Raw genomic sequence first — 20462 nt, 5'->3', positions numbered from 1 at the left:
TCCTCTTGTACTCGGCAGCCAGAGTGATGCTGTTAAATGTAAATCAATCTTGGCACACCCCTGCTCTCAGACTCCAACTGGCTCATCTGCTTACTTAGGTGGAAACCCAAACCCTCACCTCGGCTTCATCTCACTCCTGGCCCTGTCTCCCCTGCTCCTCAGAAGTCACTGTTGGATTTCGCAGCCTGTCTGCTTGCTGTGCCTGCTAGGGACCCTCGTCCCCAGGTTGCCGCCTGGCTCACCCCCTCCCTTCCCTCAGGTCTCTTCCTCAGAAAGTCCTTCCTGCCCACTCCCATGCAGCCCCATGTCTCGGGCACCTCGCCTTCAGTGTTCGTTACAGTGTTCCTCACTCACTGAAATGACCTTGATTCTTCCCGCAAAATACCAGCTCTTTGAGGACAGGGCTTGACTTTTTCTGTCTTGCTCACCACTTTGTCCCCACTACCTGCCTGGAGCAATGTTGTCACCTAGTAGGGGCTGACTACGTATATGTTGCACACGTGAATGAGTGGAACATAATGGTCACCACGTGAACGCGTACTGTGCCCTACGCTGTATTAGATCCTTTCCCGTGTTATCCTCGTAATCTTTATGGCAGCCTCGATGGATACTGTGGTTATCCTCTATTTACAGAAAGGGAAACAGGCTCAGAATGGTAAAGTGACTTGTTCAAGCTGGTCACTTACTGATTTGTTCATTAAACATTTACTGGATGCTTTGTGACTGAGAGGAAGTAGAATAGCTGCTGTGTATTAAATATTTTTGTTTGTAACGCACTGTACTAAATGCTTGAGCAGCTTCGTTATTCATAGTACTATGGATCAGTTGTTTGACCCTTTAACTGAAGAGAAGACAGGCTCAGAGAGGTGAAGTGAATTTTCTTAAGGTCATACAGCCAGAATGCGGCAAGGCTGGGATTTTATTTATTTATTATTTTTTTGAGATGGAATCTCACTCTGTCACCCAGACTGGAGTGCGGTGGCGCAATCTCGGCTCACTGCAACCTCTGCCTCCTGAGTCAAGTGATTGTCCTGCCTCAGCCCCCCGAGTAGCTGAGATTACAGGTGCCTGCCACCACACCCAGCTAATTTTGTTTGTTGTTGTTTTGTTTTTGTTTTTGTTTTGAGATGGAATTTTGCTCTTGTTGCCCAGGCTGGAGTGCAATGGCGCAATCTCGGCTCATTGCAACCTCCGCCACCCAGGTTCAAGCGATTCTCCTGCCTCAGCCTCCCAAGCACCTGGAGTTACAGGCGCCCGCCACCAGGCCCGGCTAATTTTGTATTTTTAGTAGAGATGGGATTTCACTATGTTGGTCAGGCTGGTCTCAAACTCCTGACGTTAGGTGACCCACCTGCCTCAGCCTCTCAAAGTGCTAGGATTACAGGTATGAGCCATCGCGCCTGGCCAAGGCTGGGATTTTAACTCATGTCTGCAATGCCAGAGCCCAAATACCCTATCTTCCCATTTACTGGGAGAATTCATGATAAATTTTCTGAATTTGTAAAAAGTCCATTCAGCAAATATATACCACGTGACTGCTGTTGTACCAGGCATCCGTGTTAGACTGTAGTATAGCGGTGAGCAAAAACGTATTATTCCTGCCTTCATGTAGCTGACAGCTAAGTTTGATACTTTTTGACTGATTTAATTAATATTTCAGATTGTAATGTATGCTGTGAAAATTCTGTGCTGAGCTTCTGTTTATTCATTGAACAAACATTTATTGGAGGCCCTTCATTTTTTTCTTCAACGAAAATGACCCTGCTGGGGTTATTGCTAAGCTAGGAAAGGGTCCCCACTTTTTGAGCCCTCGGACTGAGGCAAGCAAAACTAGTGATTACAGAAAACAGTGCTTTAAAGTAGCCATGGCTGGTGTTTACTGAAGGCTTTCTGCATGTCAGGCACTCTTCTAAGCACTTTACATGTATTGTTGCAATTTTCCCAAAAAATTGCATAAACAATTGAGATACATACTATTATTCTAAATTAGGTGAAGTCACTTGTCCCAGTTCACACAGTTGTCTACCCCTACTGTCCCTTCTGTGAACAGCAGGCCCCTGAGAGAGCAAAGGAGTTGGGGTTGCAGGACCAGTCTAGATAGAGGTTCAGGGACAGCTCAGTCTGGAGGCGCCAGGCACCATTCCCAGTTTCTGGATGTGCCATTCCGGTCCCCTGAGACAGGCCCCTGATTTCCCTTCCCTCCGAGGAACCTCAGGCTCCTCCCACCTGCTCTAAGACCACACCTTGACCTCACCCCTTTTTCCTCCATCCCTCAGCAAGCGAGACATTGAGTTGCTGCTGAAACTCATTGCAAACCTCAACATGCTCTTGAGGGACGAGAATGTGAACGTGGTGAAGAAGGCCATCCTCACCATGACCCAACTTTACAAGGTGGCCCTGCAGGTGAGAGTGCCTTCTCACGCAGGACCATCCTGCCTGATAGGTCTTGTTGACAGACTAATATGTTGGGGTTCAAAACCAGCATCCGAGCATACTCTTTATGGGCAAGATGTGCTGTTGTTCTGTGGGAACAGATAACAGAGAGCTAATGTTGTCTCCTGGGTCAGGAAGTTGCACTTAACTTCTGGTCCTTCCATTGACCATCCATTTATTCACTCAGTAGACATTCCCTGGACAGTAGAGCATGTCCTCTGTGATGCTAGGCTAGTGATGCTGGGGACACAGCAGTGACCAAGACAGCTTACTGCCTTCCCAGTGCTCATAACCCAAGGAGGGAGGTAGACCTTAATGAATGAATCACGTAACTATTGATTATGGAGTGTGATAGGAAGAGAACACTCTATGGTGTGATGTACATTAGCATTAATAAAATGAATGAATCCATTTAATCACCACCACCTTGTGAAGTCAGCATTGTTACTCCTTTACCTTAAAATGTGCGCCTTCCTCACACTGAGTGATCACTGTCTGCATCCCCATGAGGGCAGGGCAAGGCCTGGCAACTACTCAGTCCTGTCTCCAGCATCACCCAGCACTGGGCTAGGGCAGAGTTGGAACTCAGTAACTGTTAACCAAATGAATGTATTCATCATTCATGGTTCTCTGCGTATCGGTGGAGGGTGTTGGTGATTGATGCGTTGTCTTCACCTTTTTGTCCCTTCCATTCCTTCCTGGCCTGCTGGCAGTGGATGGTGAAGTCACGGGTCATTAGCGAGCTGCAAGAGGCCTGCTGGGACATGGTATCTGCCATGGCGGGGGACATCATCTTACTGTTGGACTCTGACAATGACGGCATCCGCACCCATGCCATCAAGTTTGTGGAGGGCCTCATTGTTACCCTGTCACCCCGCATGGCTGACTCGGAGATACCCCGACGCCAGGAGCATGATATCAGCCTGGACCGCATCCCTCGTGACCACCCCTACATCCAGTACAGTGAGTGCTTCCTTCAGCTGCTGCCCCTTACAACCCTGCACCAGTTTCCTCTCCTTCACGCCCCTCCCTCTCTCCCCCTTGTCTTTCTTGGTTTTAAATTTCTGGAACAGTGTGCGCAGTCGCTAAGAGCCCTGATGGAGGTTCAGATCCCAACTGCACTGCTTACTCATCATGAACTTGGGCGAGTTGCTTGTCTCTGTGCTTCATTTTCCTTTCTGTAAATTGGAGACGATAGCGTAGTCCCACTCTCACAGGTTTGTAGTGAAGTTCCATGAGTGTGAGCCAATCAATGCACTAGTTTTATGGTTTTCTTTTTTCTTTTTTTTTTTTTTTTTTGAGTCGAAGTCTTCCTTTGTTGCCCAGGCTGAAGTGCAGTGGCGCAATCTTAACTCACTGCAACCTCCGCCTCCTGGGTTCCAGCGATTCTTCTGCCTCAGCCTCCCAAGTAGCTGGGACTACAGGAGCCCGCCACCACACCCAGCCAGTTTTTTTAAAAATTATTTTTAGTAGAGGCGGGGTTTCACCGTGTTGGCCAGGCTGGTCTCAAACTCCTGACTTTGTGATCCACCTGCCTTGGCCTCCCAAAGTGCTGGGATTACAGGCATGAGCCACCCCGCCTAGCAGTTTTATGGTTTTCTTACCTGCAAATTATAAAAGTAGAACATAGGCCAGGCGTGGTGGCTCATGCCCCAGCATTTTGAGAGGCTGAGGCGGGCAGATCACTTGAGGTCAGGAGTTTGAGACCACCCCTGCCAACATAGTGAAACCCCTTATCTACTAAAAATACAAAAATTAGCCAGGCATGGTGGCGGGCACCTGTAATCCCAGCTACTTGGTAGGCTAAGGCATGAGAATCGCTTGAACCCGGGAGGCAGAGGTTGCAGTGAGCCGAGATTGTGCCACTGCACTCCAGCCTGGGTGACAGAACGAGACTGTCTCAAAAAAAGCGTAGTATATATACACTTGGTGTCAAGCAATATGGGTGAGTATAAAGGAATAATGTTCCCTCCTTCAGTTCTGCTTTCCAGAGATAAATGCTGGTAAGAGTGTTATGTTTCCTTCCAGATCTTTCTTGTGCAGGTGTAGGTATTTGTATGTGTATATGCATAGTGTCTGCATTTGTTTGCTTTTCTGTTTGCAAAAACGAGGCCATGCTTTGTGTTTTCATCTAAGAGACATTAAAGTATAGTAGCTTGTGTCTGACACGTAGCCTATTTTCCCTTGTCTCTGAGCCTGATTCCTCATTGGTAAATTGGGGATCATTATTATGGCATCTAATTTAGGATGTAGGTATGAGCATTTGGTGAATTAATATGGCTGGAATAGTAAACATTCCGTAAATATTAGCTATTCTTATGTATTGTCTGACAGCCTTTTTGACTTAATAGTGTCAGTGACATCTTTCCCATGAGAATCATGTTCAGTTGCTATACCATATTCCATAGTATAATTACATTACATTCTTCTAAGCAATGCTCTCTTGATGGTCATTTAGATTTTTAATTCACTATTTTAAATAACGTGGCATTCAAATCAAAACTACAATGAAATATCGTCTCACCCCAGTTAAATAACTTTTATCAAAAAGACGGAACATAACAAATGCTGGCGAGGATGTCGAGAAAGGAAACACTTGTACACTGTTGGTGGAAATGTCACTTACTACAGCCTAAAAATTGTTTGGAGTTTGGAGGTTGGAGGTTCCTCAGAAAATTTGAAGTTGAGCTACCATATGATCTAGCAATCCCACTGCCGGATATGTACCCGAAATAAAGGAAATCAGTGTATCAAAAAGATACCTGCACTCCCATATTTATTGTAGCACTAGTCACAATAGCCAAGACTTTGGAGCAAACTAAATGTTCATCAACAGATGAATAAAGAAAATGTGGTACTCATACACAATTGAGTACTATTCAGCCATAAAAAAGAGGAGATCCTGTCATTTGTAACAACATGGATGGAAGTAGAAGTCATGAAGTGAAATAAGCCAGGCGCCGAAAGACAGCTTTGCATGTTCTCACTTACTTGTGAGAGCTAGAAATGAAAACAGTTGAACTCATGGAGACAGACAGTAGAATGATGGTTACCAGAGGCTGAAAAGCGTTATGGGTGGCTGGGGAGGAAGTGGGAATGGTTAATGGGTACAAAAAAATAATTAGAACAAATAAGATCTCGTATTTGATAGCCAGGCATGGTGGCATGTGCCTGTGGTCTCAGTCTGGGTGGCGGAGGTTGCAGTGAGCCGGGATCGTGCCACTGCTTTCCACCCTGGGCAACACAGTGAGACCCCATCTCGGGGGGAAAAAAAAAAGATCTAGTATTTGTTAGCACAACGGGGTAACTATGCTGAGAAATAATCGTACATTTTAAAATAATTGAAATAGTATAATTGGATTGTGTCTAACAAAACGGATAAATGCTTGTGATGGATACCCTAGTTACCCTGATGTGATAATTATGCATTGCATGCCTGTATCAAAATCTCATGTACCCCATAATTATTTACACCTACTATATAACCATTAATATTTTTTCAGTTAAAGAGATATGGCCGGGCCCGGATTACGGGCTCGCGCCTGTAATCCCAGCACTTTGGGAGGCCGTGGCAGGCAAATCATGAGGTCAGGAGATCGAGACCATCCTGGCTAACACGGTGAAACCCCGTCTCTACTAAAAATACAAAAAATCAGCCGGGTGTGGTGGCGGGCACCTGTGGTCCCAGCTACTCGGGAGGCTGAGGCAGGAGAATGGCATGAACCCGGGAGGCGGAGCTTGCAGTGAGCTAAGATCACGCCACCGCACTCCAGCCTGGGCGACAGAGCGAGACTCTGTCTCAAAAAAAAGGTGTATATGGCATTCATTATGTTTCTGTATAGGAAAAGTCTGGAAAGATACCCACCAAAGTTTTAAGCATTAATTTTGGGGACTGTATTGAGGGGAGTGGTGCCACAAGGGACTTTGAGTTGTGTGTATATACACATATATTCTAGTCTTTCACTATTGCAAACCCATGCTTTGAACATCTTTATAACTAAATTTTTTTTTTTTTTTTTTAATATGGTGTCTCACTCTGTCGCTCAGGCTGGAGTGTAGTGGTGTGATCTCAGCTCAATGAAACCTCCATCTCCTGGGTTCAAGCGATTCTCCTGCCTCAGCCTCCAAAGTAGCTGGGATTACAGGCACAAGCCTCCATGCCTGGGCTAATTTTTTGTACTTTTAGTAGAGATGGGGTTTTACCATGTTGGCCAGGCTGGTCTTGAACTCCTGACGTCAAGTGATCCGCCTGCCTTGACCTCCCAAAGTGCTGGAATTACATGCATAAGCCTCCACGCCCAGCCCCTTGTAACTAAATTTTTATACTCATTAATAGTCTCATAGAACTAATCAACTACCGCATTTTCTGTTTTTCCCGCCATTCATAGACATCCAGGTACCAGGATCTGTCCTTCCTTTTAGTCCCAAAAGCTGCTGTCTCCAGAGGCCTGGGAAAAAGAATCCCACTGACTAGTTCTCCTCTCTGTCTCTTAGACGTACTATGGGAAGAGGGCAAGGCAGCCTTGGAGCAGCTGCTTAAGTTCATGGTGCACCCTGCCATCTCTTCCATCAACCTGACAACAGCGCTGGGCTCCCTCGCCAATATCGCCCGCCAGAGACCCATGTTCATGTCTGAGGTGATCCAGGCCTATGAAACTCTGCATGGTAGGTCAGCGCTCTCCCCCTGCCTTCTCTTCACTGGCCAGGCCACTCTTTCTGTGTTTTTTTTTTTTTTTTTTTGAGACGGAGTCTCGCTCTGTCACCAGGCTGGGGTGTGCAGTGGCGCAATCTTGGCTCATTGCAACCTCCGCCTCCTGGGTTCCAGCGATTCTCCTGCCTCAGCCTCCCGAGTAGCTGGCATTATAGGACGCACCACCACACCCAGCTGATTTTTTTTTACTTTTAGTACAGACGGGGTTTCACCATGTTGGCCAGAGTGGTCTCGATCTCTTGACCTCGTGATTCTCCTGCCTCGACCTCCTAAAGTGCTGGGATTACAGGTGTGAGCCACTGCACCTGACCTCAACCTGCCTATTCTTGAAGAAACGTATCTTGGTGGTGGACCTTGAGCGCTAGTCATCCATCTGGCAGGCCTGAGATTCTCCAGATTAGACAGGAATCTTTTGGCATGCGACAAAAACTTGATTCAGGACTGGTTTTAATATTGAGGCATGTGGGGGTGAAATGACATGATGTCTGTGAAATATTTTCAAATATTCCAGTCCTCCCCTGCCACCAAAAGGGAGGATAGATGTTCTAAGATTAGCGAAATGGTGATGGGTACACAGAGACTCATATTATTTTCTCTGTTTTGTGCACAAATGAAAACCGAGAAGTCTGGGGTGTACAGGTCGTGGATCTGCGTCTCTCCATCTCTCGGCTCTTTGTTTCTCCATTTTAGTTTCACTCTCTGGTCCTTTCCTTAGGGTAGCAAAGATGGCCCCCCATAGTTCATGGCTCCCATTCGGTTCACTTAGCAACACCATGGGAAAGAGAGTGTCTCCTTCCCAACCATTCCAGCAGAAGTCCAAGGGCTGACGGTCATTGTTTCTGATTGGCTGAGCAGAGATTATGAGCCAATCTCTGAGCCAATAATAGTGGCCGAGGGAATGTGGTGTTCTCACTGGCCCCAGGTCTCATGCCCACTCGGAAGGAGACTGGAGAAGGGGGGTTTCCCTCAACGGAGAATGAGAGTGTTGTTGGCTGAGGAAGGGGCAGTGGATGCTAGGCAGGCAGAATTACAGGCATCCTTTTTCCCTGTGGAACAGGGGAGTCTCACTTATCAGGGTGACCATTAGAAAGTCATCCTAGTAGCAGGGAGACCAGCGGTGAGCTGTTGCAGCAGTTCGGTTGGGAGTTTCTGGAGGTGAAAGTGGTGATTATAACCCTCCCCAAGCGAAGCATATGTGAATTTCCAGACCAGAGATGGAGGAAGACGAAACTGTATGTGTTTACTAAAAGAGAGGGTGAGTTTTTCTCTTTAAGATTGATACTGATGGAGACCCCCAGGATTTTAAGCATCAGCTTGTAAGGTGGAAAGCCACATGTTAGATCTGAGGGTGAAGGAGCTTTTCTAGTAGATGCCTGCAAGACCACTGCCCAAGTTTGAGGTTGAGAATTAGGACTGGCAGCATGCCATGAGATGATCTGTCCACAAGACACAGCTCCTGCCGCTTTCTTCACAGCCAACCTGCCCCCGACGCTGGCCAAATCGCAGGTGAGCAGCGTGCGGAAGAATCTGAAGCTGCACCTGTTGAGTGTGCTGAAGCACCCGGCCTCCTTGGAGTTCCAGGCCCAGATCACCACCCTGCTGGTGGACCTGGGCACACCTCAAGCTGAGATCGCCCGCAACATGCCGAGCAGCAAGGACACCCGCAAGCGGCCCCGCGATGACTCGGACTCCACACTCAAGAAGATGAAGCTGGGTGAGGGGCTGGTGGGGCGGGGCAGGCAGACCATGCTGAAATGTTTCATTATTTACCTTAAACTATGCTGAATTTATATTTACTAAGATTATGTTATAGATTATATTATGTGGGCCAGGCACAGTGGCTCAAAGCTGTAATCCCAGCACTTTGGGAGGCCGAGGCGGGTGGATCATGAGTCAGGAGATCGAGACCATCCTAGCTAACACGGTGAAACCCCGTTTCTACTAAAAATGCAAAAAATTAGCCGGGCATGGTGGTGGGTGCCTGTAGTCCCAGCTGCTCGGGAGGCTGAGGCAGGAGAATGGCATGAACCCAGGAGGTGGAGCTTGCAGTGAGCCGAGATCGCACCACTGCACTCCAGGCTGGGCAACAGAGCGAGACTCCCTCTCAAAAATAAATAAATAAATAAATACATACATAAATAAGGAATTAGGCTGGGCGCAGTGGCTCATGCCTGTAATCCGAGCACTTTGGAGGCCAAGGCATATGAGTCACCTGAAGTTAAGGGTCGACACCAGCCTGGCCAACCTGGAAAACCCTGTCTCTACTAATAATACAAAAATTAGCTGGGTATGGTGGTGCATGCCTGTAGTCCCAGCTACTCCAGAGGCTGAGACAGGAGAATCACTTGAACCTGGGAGGCAGAAGTTGCAGTAAGCTGAGATCATGCCATTGCACTCCAGCCTGGGTGACAAGAGTGTAACTCCGTCTCAAAAAAAAAAAAAAAAAAAAAGGCCTGGCGCTGTGGCTCAAGCCTGTAATCCCAGCACTTTGGGAGGCCGACACGGGCGGATCACGAGGTCAGGAGATCGAGACCATCCTGGCTAACACGGTGAAACCCCGTCTCTACTAAAAAAAATACAAAAAACTAGCTGGGCGTGGTGGCGGCGCCTGTAGTCCCAGCTACTCGGGAGGCTGAGGCAGGAGAATGGCGTAAACCCCGGAGGCGGAGCTTGCAGTGAGCTGAGATCTCGCCACTGCACTCCAGCCTGGGCGACAGAGCGAGACTCTGTCAAAAAAAAAAAAAAAAAGGGAGGGGGGAATTGCCAGGCACAGTGGCTCACGCCTGTAATCCCAGCACTTCGGGAGGCTGAGTCCGGTGGATCCCCTGAGGTCAGGAGTTCGAAATAGGCCTGGCTAACATGGTGAAACCCTGTCTCTACTAAAAATACAAAAATTAGCCAGGCATGGTGGTGCGTGCCTGTAGTCGCTGCTACTCGGGAGGCTGAGGCAGGAGAATTGCTTGAACCGGGAGGCAGAGGTTGTGGTGAGCCAGGACTGCACCATTGCACTCCATTCTGTCTCCAAAAAAAAAAAAAAAAAATTAAAGAGTGAAGTAGAGATCTTACTATCTTTTTTCATAATTAAGTAAGTATACTAAGCAGCAGCATATTCGGTACCTTGAGTTGTTTTCATTTAGTTTCATTTACTTTAATCTCGGAGTTCTTTCTACATCTACACATAGAAATCTACCTCATCCTTTTTTTTTGGAGACAGTCTTGTTCTGTTGCCCAGGCTGGAGTGTAGTGGCGCAATCTGGGCTCACCGCAGCCTCCGCCTCCCAGGTACAAGCGTTTCTTATGCCTCGGCTTCCTGAGTAATTGGTACTACAGGCGTGTGCCACCACGCCCGGCTAATTTTTGTGTTTGTTTCTTTTTTTTTTTTTTTTTTTGAAGATGGAGTTTTACTCTTGTTAGCCAGGCTGGAGTACAATGGTGCGATCTCGGCTCACTGCAACTTCTGCCTCCCAGGTTCAGGCAATTCTCCTGCCTCAGCCTCCCAAGTAGATGGGATTACAGGCATGCACCACCATACCCAGCTAATTTTGTATTTTTAGTAGAGCCAGGGTTTCACCGTGTTGGCCAGGCTGGTCTTGAACTCCTGACCTCAAGTGATCTGCCTGCCTTGGCTTCCCAAAGTGCTGAGATTACAGGCCTGAGCCAGTACCCCCGACCAGGGTTTGTGTATTTAAAGTTATATTTTACCCAGTAACTTTATCTTTGTTTCCTTTTTTTTTTTTTTTTTTTGAGACAGTCTCGTTCTGTCAAAAAGGCTGGAGTGCAGTGCCCTGATCTTGGTTCACTGCAACCTTTGCCTCCCAAGGTTAAGAGATTCTCCCTGCTCTGCCTCCCGAGCAGTTGGGACTACAGGCGTGCACCATCATGTTCCACTAATTTTTTTGCATTTTTAGTAGAGACGGAGTTTCACCATGTTGGCCAGGCTAGTCTCAAACTCCTGACCTCAAGCAATCCACTCCCCTCGGCCTCCCAGAGTGCTGGGATTATAGACGTGAGCCACCACACCCAGCCTCTCTCTGTTTCTTTAAGCTTTTTATTTTGAAATAATTTTGAATTTACAGACAAGTTATAAAAATAGTACTAAAAACGGCCGGGCGCGGTGGCTCAAGCCTGTAATCCCAGCACTTTGGGAGGCCGAGACGGGCGGATCACAAGGTCAGGAGATCGAGACCATCCTGGCTAACACGGTGAAACCCCGTCTCTACTAAAAAATACAAAAAACTAGCCGGGCGAGGTGGCGGGCGCCTGTAGTCCCAGCTACTCGGGAGGCTGAGGCAGGAGAATGGCGTAAACCCGGGAGGCGGAGCTTGCAGTGAGCCGAGATGGCGCCACTGCACTCCAGCCTGGGTGACAGAGCCAGACTCCATCTCAAAAAAAAAAAAAAAAAAAAAAAAAAAAAAATAGTACTAAAAACTGTGTACTCTTATGAGGCATGGACCACACATTGCGTTCAGTTGGCATCTCCTGAATTAGTTCCTCAGCCTTCCTTTGTGTCTCGTGACATTGACATTGTTAAGAGTCCAAGACAGTTGTTTGGTGGAATGCCCTTCATTTGGGTTTGCTCTTGCCTCGTGATTGGAGTCAGGTTAGGTATTTTTGGCAGGAACGCTACAGAAACGATCCCCTGGTTGCCTCAGTACATGGGATCAGGAGGCACATGGTGTCCCATTGTTGGAGATGTTAACTGTGAACACTTGGTTAAGATAGTATCAACCAGCTTTCTCTAGTGTCAAGTGCCATTTTTCTCTTTGTCAGTAATAAGCTGGGGGAGATACCTGAAACTTGAAACTATGTAAAATACATGTTTCTCTTTAAACGTTCACCCAGTGGTTTTTTTGGTTTTTTTGGTTTTTTTTTTTTGAGAGGGGGTCTCACTCTGTTACCCAGGCTGGAGTGCAGTGGCATGATCTCAGCTCACTGCAAGCTCTGCCTCCCAGGTTCACACCATTCTCCTGCCTCAGCCTTCCGAGTAGCTGGGACTACAGGTGGCTAATTTTTTGTATTTTTTTTAGTAGGGATGGGGTTTCACTGTGTTGACCAGGATGGTCTCGATCTCCTGACCTTGTGATCTGCCTGCCTCGGCCTCCCAAAGTGCTGGGATTACAGGCGTGAGCCACCGTGCCCGGCCTCACCCAGTGGTTTTAACATCCAATGATGATTATTGCCTGAGTCTATTATTCTGTCCTGGCTCCAAAGAGATTTTCCTTCTACATTTATTAGTTGACATTCTGCTGTAAGGAAGGACTTTCTCTTCTTCCCACTTATTATCAGGAATAAGTTGTTTTGAGCATTACACTTACTTACTAGCATGACAAGATGTTCTAGATTCCTCTTGTACTGTCCTTGCACCAGCCCTGGAATCATTCTTTCTTTCTAAGGAGCCCTGGTTTCCTTTAAGTGAGGAATAGTTTCAGAAATCAAGGTCTAAGTACCAGGTGTGCCCTTAGCTACTGAGTATACATTCTTGATAGCCATTGCCAAAGTGCCTTCTAAACAACTGCACAAGGCCAGGCGCGGTGGCTCACGCCTATAATCCCAGCACTTTGGGAGGCTGAGGCAGGTGGATCACCTGATGTCAGAAGTTTGAGACCAGCCTGGCCAACATGGTGAAACCCCATCTCTACTAAAAATACAAAAAAATTAGCTGGGCCTAGTAGCGCATGCCTGTAATCCCAGTTACTTGGGAGGCTGAGGCAGGAGAATCACTTGAACCTGGGAGGCGGAGGTTGCAGTGAGCCGAAATCATGCCACTGCACTGCGGCCTCAGCAACAGAGCAAGACTGTCTCAAAAAACAGTAATAATAATCTTTTCCTAGAGCTCAGCATGATAAGCTGCAGGGGTGTGGCTTACTCCCATTTCCCAGATCAGGAGAACTGAGGCCCAGAATGAGTCAGGTAGTTGCCCAGGGTCATACAGTGCTTTGGTGCCAGAGGCAGAGCTGCAGCCTGGATCTTCATCCGCTGTTTGCAGAGGCTGACTAGAGGCAGGGACCACCTGGGCGCCCCAGGAGGATGGAGGGCCTGCTGCTCTCTCTATAGCCAGCATCTTGTTCTTTTCCCTTATCCCAGAGCCCAACCTGGGGGAGGACGATGAGGACAAGGACTTGGAGCCAGGCCCATCAGGGACCTCGAAGGCCTCAGCCCAGATCTCCAGCCAGTCAGACACGGACATCACAGCTGAGTTCCTGCAGCCTCTGCTGACGCCTGATAATGTGGCCAATCTGGTGAGGATGAGTGAGGAGTGTTTTCCCCTGGAGCAGTAAGGAAGGATCTCCTCCGTCTTTCTCCTGCCTCCACTTCACACTGTCTACCTCCAGAGTACCCTCCTAATTTATAAAGAAAAGGGGTTTAATTGGTTTACAGTTCTGCAGGCTGTATAGGAAGCGTGGTGCTGGCATCTGCTTCACTTCTGGGGAAATTTCAGGAAGCTTCCAATCGTAGTGAAAGGTGAAGGGGGAGCAGGCATCTCATGTGGCAGAGCAGGAGCAAGTGAGAGGGAGTGTTTTGGGGCAGGGAGGTGCCACACACTTTTAAATGACCAGATCTTGTGAGGACTTGCTGTCCCGAAGACAGCACCAAGCCATGAGGGATCCCCTCCACAATCCAAACACCCCCGACCAGGTCCCACCTCCAGCATCGGGGATTGCAATTCAACATGAGATTTGGGAAGGAAAAAATACCCAAACTACATCAGTGAGCCTCAGGCCTGGGTATGCAGCCCGCTTCTGATCGTCCTCCACTGAGATGTCCCAGAAGCACCTCAGACTCACACGGCAGATCTGCACTTTTCCACTTTCTCCCCACGCTTCTCTGCAGGCCCCACCTAGTTCCCAAACCAGAAACTGGGAGTGAACCTCTTTTCCTTCTCTCCCTAATCCTTGCCCTCTTTTCCACCCCTGCAGCACTTGCCCTGGGCCAGGCCCACCCTTTTCACCTGAAGCCCAACCCTCACTTGCTACCTGGCTCCAACTTCCTTCAAGTAAAATTTAAGTTCTCCTTGCCTTAGTCAGCCATCTTTGATCTGGCTTCTATTAACTTGTTCTACCTTTTGTCTTTTTTTTTTTTTTTGAGGCGGAGTCTTGCTTTGTCGCCCAGGCTGGAGTGCAATGGCACGATCTTGGCTCACTGTAACCTCCGCCTCCTGGGTTCAAGCTATTCTCTTGCCTCAGCCTCCCGAATAGCTGGAATTACCGGCGCCCACCGCTGCACCCAGCTAATTTTTGTGTTTTTAGTAGAGACAGGGTTTCACCGTGTTGGTCATGCTGGTCTCAAACTCCTGACCTCAGGTGATCTGCCCACCACGGCCTCCCAAAGTGCTGGGATCACAGGCATGAGCCACCACGCCCGGCCGTTCTACCTTTTGTCTTATCACATGCTAGGAATTGACCTTTTTAGTTTTGCCATGAAGTTGCTCCTCACCATTTATAAAAATGCCTGCTATTCGTAGTATAAAATACCATATGTCCGTAATGTGCCCCTTTTTTGTTGCTACTACTATGTGCAATCTTGCAAAATATTTGCTCGTTTTCAGTCATCTCAAAAGAACTAGCTCTTTGTTTTGTTCATATTCTTTTGTCACTTTTTCTGTTTTATTTCTGTTGCCTTTATTTCTTCCCTGCTACTTTATTTGAATGTTTTTCCCCATGGTTTTAAGTGATTGGCTCATGAATTTTTAGTCTTCTTTTCCAATGTAAGCAAGCATTTAAGGATTTGATTTTACATCTAAGTACTATTTTAGCTGCATTCCATACATTTTAATTTATAGTAGTTTCATTATCTTTCTGTTCTAATTAGTTATTACTTAGAGTGTGCATTTAAAGTTCACCGTGTAGCCTTGGCAACATAGCAAGACCCTGTCTCTACAAAAATAAAAATAAAAAAATTAGCTGGGCGTAGTGGCGTGTACCTATGATCCCAGCCACAGGAGAGGCTGAAGCAGGAGAATTGCTTGAGCCCAGGAATTTGAGGCTGTAGTGAGCTATGATGGCGCCACTGCACTCCAGCCTGGACAATAGAATAAGACCCTGTCTCTAAGAAAAAAAAATTTTTTTTTTTTTTTTTTTGAGACTGAGTCTCGCTCTGTTGCTCAGGCTGGAGTGCGGTGGCGCGATCTCGGCTCACTGCAAGCTCCGCCTCCTGGGTTCACGCCATTCTCCTGCCTCAGCCTCCCGAGTAACTGGGACTACAGGCACCTGCCACCATGCCTGGCTAAGTTTTTTGTATTTTTAATAGAGATGAGGTTTCACCATGTTAGCCAAGATGGTCTTGATCTCCTGACTTCGTGATCTGCCTGCCCACTTTGGCCTCACAAAGTGCTGGAATTACAGGCGTGAGCCACTGCACCCAGCATAAATTTTTTTTAAAGCTCCAAATGTATAGGGAGTTTAAAATTATCCTTTTCCAGCCTGGCCAAGATGGTGAAACCCCATCTCTACTAAAAATACAAAAATTAGCCAGGTGCGGTGGCAGGCACCTGTCATCCCAGCTACTTGGGAGGCTGAGGCAGGAGAATTGCTTGAACCCGGGTGGCAGAGGTTGCAGTGAGCCAAGATTGTGCCACCACACTCCAGCCTGGGGGACAGAGTGAGATTCTGTCTTAATAAATAAATATAAATGAAATTATCTTTTGTTACTAATTGCTGGCATCCATGGATGTTCTCTGTTAGGATTCTGGGGGGTTTTTTGTTTGCTTGTTATTTGAAGTCAATTCCCAGTCCTTACACTTTTCCCTGAACCTCTTTTTGCTCCTCTCTCTCCTTTCTTTCTTTCTTTCTTTCTTTCTTTCTTTCTTTCTTTCTTTCTTTCTTTTCTTTCTTTCTTTTTTTTTTTTTTTTTTTTTTTTTTTTTTGAGATGGAGTCTGGCTCTGTCGCCCAGGCTGGAGTGCAGTGGCCGGATCTCAGCTCACTGCAAGCTCCGCCTCCCGGGTTTACGCCATTCTCCTGCCTCAGCCTCCCGAGTAGCTGGGACTACAGGCGCCCGCCACCTCGCCCGGCTAATTTTTTGTATTTTTTTAGTAGAGACGGGATTTCACCGTGTTAGCCAGGCTAGTCTCGATCTCCTGACCTCGTGATCCGCCCGTGTCGGCCTCCCAAAGTGCTGGGATTACAGGCTTGAGCCACCGCGCCTGGCCTCTGTTTCTTTCTGTCTGTCTGTCTGTCTGTCTCTCTCTCTCTCTCTCTCTCTCTCTCTCTTTTTCTTTCTTTATGAATAAGACGGAGTCTTGCTCTGTCACTCAGGCTGGAGTGCAGTGGTGCGATCTCGGCTCACTGCAACCGCTGTCACCTGGGTTCAAGCAATTATCCTGCCTCAGCCTCCCAAGTAGCTGGGATTATAGGCACGTGCCACTGCACCTGGCAAATTTTTGTATTTTTAGTAGAGTCAGGGTTTCACCATGTTGGCCAGGCTGGTCTTGGACTCCTGACCTCGAGTGATCTACCTGCCTTAGCCTCTCAAAGTGCTGGGATTGCAGGTATGACCCACTACACCTGACCTCTTTTGTTCTTTGGACAGGGTGCCAGCTCTGCTGCTACTTAGTCTTCTCCCATGGTGTTTCTCTACGGGGAATACACACCCCTCCCACTGCAAAACCTTGTCCTGTATTAGGCTGACTCCTACCCTCCATCAGTTCTCTTGCCCAGGGAGCCCTTGCCTTGCCTGGCTCCTGCTGTGGCTCACAGTACCCTTCGCGTTCCTCTCTCAAGCACTACACTGTATCGTTATTTATTTTCTCTGTGACTTCCCCAAGAGGCTGAGCTCCAGGAGTGCAGGCCCAAGTCGGTTTTAGGCACTGCCATTTCCCCCGTATTGGCATGGGCGTGAAAAGAATGCTTGTTGAGTTAATGATTAAGGAGAGGCTCTCTTCCTGGGCCTCCCACAGGTCCTCATCAGCATGGTGTACCTGCCGGAGGCCATGCCAGCCTCCTTCCAGGCCATCTACACCCCTGTGGAGTCAGCAGGCACAGAAGCCCAGATCAAGCACCTGGCTCGGCTCATGGCCACACAGATGACAGCTGCCGGACTGGGACCAGGTGAGTGTGTCCTGGCCCTAACCTGGGCCAGGGGTTGGCACTTGTGGCTTCTGGGTTCTCCTAACTGGAAGAGCACCTCCTTGTGGTGCAGATGAAAATCATGTGGGAGCTAAGGTGTAGATAATGACAGGTACCACAGATAGATGGCTCAGTGTTTTTAAGTCCTGAGCTTTGAAATCCAACAGACCTGGGTTTGAGGTTTGAGTTGAATCAGATCTCATCCACTTAATAGCTGTATAACTTTAGTCAAGTTAGCTAACCTCTCCGAGCTTCATAGTTTTACCCCGTTTTAACAGTACTATTAATGTATAATACACATAAGTACAATGCAGAACTCTTTTAACTATAGACCTTAGTGAATTTTCACAAAGTGAACACACCAGTGTAACCATCACCCAGATCAAGACACAGGTTAAATATCCCTTATTGAAAATGCTTGGGGCCGGAAGTGTTTCAGATTTCACACCTTTGCATTTGGAATATTTGCATGTACATGATGAAGTATCTTAGGGATGAGACCCAAGTCTAAACATGAAATTCATTTATGTTTCTTATACGCATAGTTCAAAGGTAATTAGATATAATATTTCTTTTCTTTTTTTTTTTTTCCTTTGAGACAGAGTCTCCCTCTGTCACCCAGGCTGGAGTGCAGTGGCGCAGTCTCAGCTTATTACTGCAACCTCTACTTCCCAGGTTCAAACGATTCTCCTGCCTCAGCCTCCCGAGTAGCTGGGACTGCAGGTGCCCGCCACCACACCTGGCTAGTTTTTTTGTTTTTTTGTTTGTTTGTTTGTTTGTTTGTTTGTTTTTTGAGACGAAGTCTCGCTCTGTCGCCCAGGCTGGAGTGCAGTGGCGCCATCTTAGCTCACTGCAAGTTCCACTTCCCGGGTTCACACTATTCTCCTGCCTCAGCCTCCCGAGTAGCTGGGACTACAGGCACCGGCCACCATGCCTGGCTAATTGTTTGTATTTTTAGTAGAGGCGGGGTTTCACCGTGTTAGCCAGGATGGTCTCGATCTCCTGACCTCGTGATTCACCCACCTCAGCCTCCCAAAGTGCTGAGATTACAGGCATGAGCCACTGCACCCGGCCCTAGTTTTTTGTATTTTTAGTAGAGACGGTTTCACCGTGTTCACAAGGATGGTCTCCATCTCCTGACCTCGTGATTTACCCACCTCAGCCTCCCAAAGTGCTGGGATTACAGGTGTGAGCCACTGTGCCCGGCCCTAGTTTTACCTATTCTTGAACTAAACTAAATAAGATCACAAAGTCTGGCTTCTCTGGCTTACCGTACGGTTTTTTGTGGTTTTTGTTTGTTTATTTTTAGTTATTTATTATTTATTTGAGAAGGAGTTTTGCTCTTGTGGCCCAGGCTGGAGTGCAGTGGCACTTTCTTGGCTCACTGCATCCTCTGCCTCCTGGATTCAGGTGATTCTGCTGCATCAGCCTCCCCGAGTAGTTGGGATTACAGGCACCCGCTGCCACCATGCCCGGCTAATTTTTTTTTTTGCTTTTTTTTTTTTTTTGAGACAGAGTCTTACTCTGTCGCCCAGGCTGGAGTACAATGGCATGATCTCGACTCACTGCAACCTCTGCCTCCCGGGTTTAAGTGATTATCCTGCCTTCCAAGTAGCTGGGATTACAGGCATGCGCCATCACACCTAGCAGATTTTTTTTTTTTTTTTTTTTTTTGCATTTTTTGTTGAGATGGGTTTCACCATGTTGGCCAGGATGGTCTTGAACTCCTGACCTCAGGTGATCCACTCTCCTCGGCCTATTAAAGTGCTGGTATTACAGGCGTGAGCCACCGCGCCCAGCCTACTGTACATTTTTGAGATTCTTCCATGTTGTCGTGTGAGGTGCTAGTTGGTTTTTTTTATTGCTTAGTAGTATTCTGTGACATGAATATACAATCATTGTTTTATCCACACCGGTATTGATGGACCTGTGGCTTCTTTCGCGTTTTTGGCCATTGGAAATAAAGCTGCTGTGAATGTTTGTGTCCAGTTCTCTTCATGTACGCATGCTGTCATCTGTCTTGAGCATATACCAAGGAGTGGAACCACTGGGTCACAGGGTGTGATCAGTGCTATAAAAACTGCTGCAGGCTGGGTGTGGTGGCTCACACCTGTAGTCCCAGCACTTTGGGAGGCTGAGGTGGGTGGATCACCTGAGGTCAGGAGTTTGAGACCATCCTGGCCAACGTGGCGAAACCCCGTCTCTACTGAAAATACAAAAATTAGCTGGGCATGGCGGTGGGCATCTATAATCCTAGCTACTCGGGAAGCTGAGGCAGGAAAACGGCTTGGACCCAGGAGGCGGAGGCTGCAGCGAATCAGAATCAAGCCACTGCACTCCAGCCTTGGTGATGGAGCAAAACTGTCTCCAAATAAAAAAACAGATGAGGGCTGGGCACAGTGGCTCATACCTGTAATCCCAGCACTTTGGAAGGCCAAGGCAGGAGGATCCCTTGAGCCCAGGAGTTCAAGACTAACTTGGGCAACATATGGAGACCTCATCTCTACAAAAAAATACAAACATTAGCTAGGTATGTTGGCATGTGCCGGTAGTCCCAGCTAGTTGGGAGGCTGAGAGGCTGAGGCAGGAGGATTGCTTGAACCCAGGAGGTCGAGGCTGCAGTGAGCCCTGATTGCACCACTGTACTCCAGCCTGGGTGACAGAGTGACACCCAGTCTCAAAACAAAAACTGCTCATCATGTTTCCAAAGAGTCTGTAGCATTTGCTGCTCCCTCCAGCAATTAGTGGCATTTCTAGTTTGAGCCTCAGTTGTACTGAAAAGCGGGGATAAAAAGAGTACCCACTCCAGGACAGTGTTGTGTGGATTTAAACAAGGTTTTGTGTGTACAAGGCTCAGAACAGAGCCGGGCACATAGGAGGTCCTCGGGTTGGAGCTGGTGGGTCTCACACACTGGGTGTCCGTTTGCTGCCTCCCCCTCAGGTGTAGAGCAGACCAAACAGTGCAAGGAGGAGCCCAAGGAGGAGAAGGTGGTGAAGACGGAGAGTGTCCTGATCAAGCGGCGCCTGTCAGCCCAGGGCCAAGCCATCTCGGTGGTGGGCTCCCTGAGCTCCATGTCCCCTCTGGAGGAAGAGGCACCACAGGCCAAGAGGAGGCCAGAGCCCATTATCCCTGTCACTCAGCCCCGGTGAGTCCTCTTCTGGGTGCTAAGGCAGGACAGGAGCCCTGCCCAGCCGTGTGTGTGTGTGTGTGTGTGTGTGTGTGTGTGTGTGTGTGTGTGTTGTGTGTGAGAGGCAG

At 47.9% G+C, this 20462-nt stretch overlaps 1 protein-coding gene across 1 annotated transcript in view; it reads left to right on the top strand.

Moving 5' to 3' along the window:
- Positions 1-20462, top strand: part of SYMPK (symplekin scaffold protein) — a 278017-nt gene that overhangs the window by 241645 nt on the left and 15910 nt on the right. The window contains exons 7-13 of the mRNA XM_050772062.1: positions 2277-2403; positions 3147-3396; positions 6928-7098; positions 8619-8858; positions 13229-13383; positions 17038-17188; positions 20148-20352. Of these exons, the coding sequence (XP_050628019.1) occupies positions 2277-2403; positions 3147-3396; positions 6928-7098; positions 8619-8858; positions 13229-13383; positions 17038-17188; positions 20148-20352 (1299 nt within the window). The remainder of the gene's footprint in view (positions 1-2276; positions 2404-3146; positions 3397-6927; positions 7099-8618; positions 8859-13228; positions 13384-17037; positions 17189-20147; positions 20353-20462) is intronic.

Source organism: Macaca thibetana, chromosome 19 (assembly GCF_024542745.1).
Source record: "Macaca thibetana thibetana isolate TM-01 chromosome 19, ASM2454274v1, whole genome shotgun sequence".
Lineage (NCBI taxonomy): Eukaryota > Metazoa > Chordata > Mammalia > Primates > Cercopithecidae > Macaca > Macaca thibetana.
This window is presented reverse-complemented; position numbering and strand designations above follow the sequence as displayed.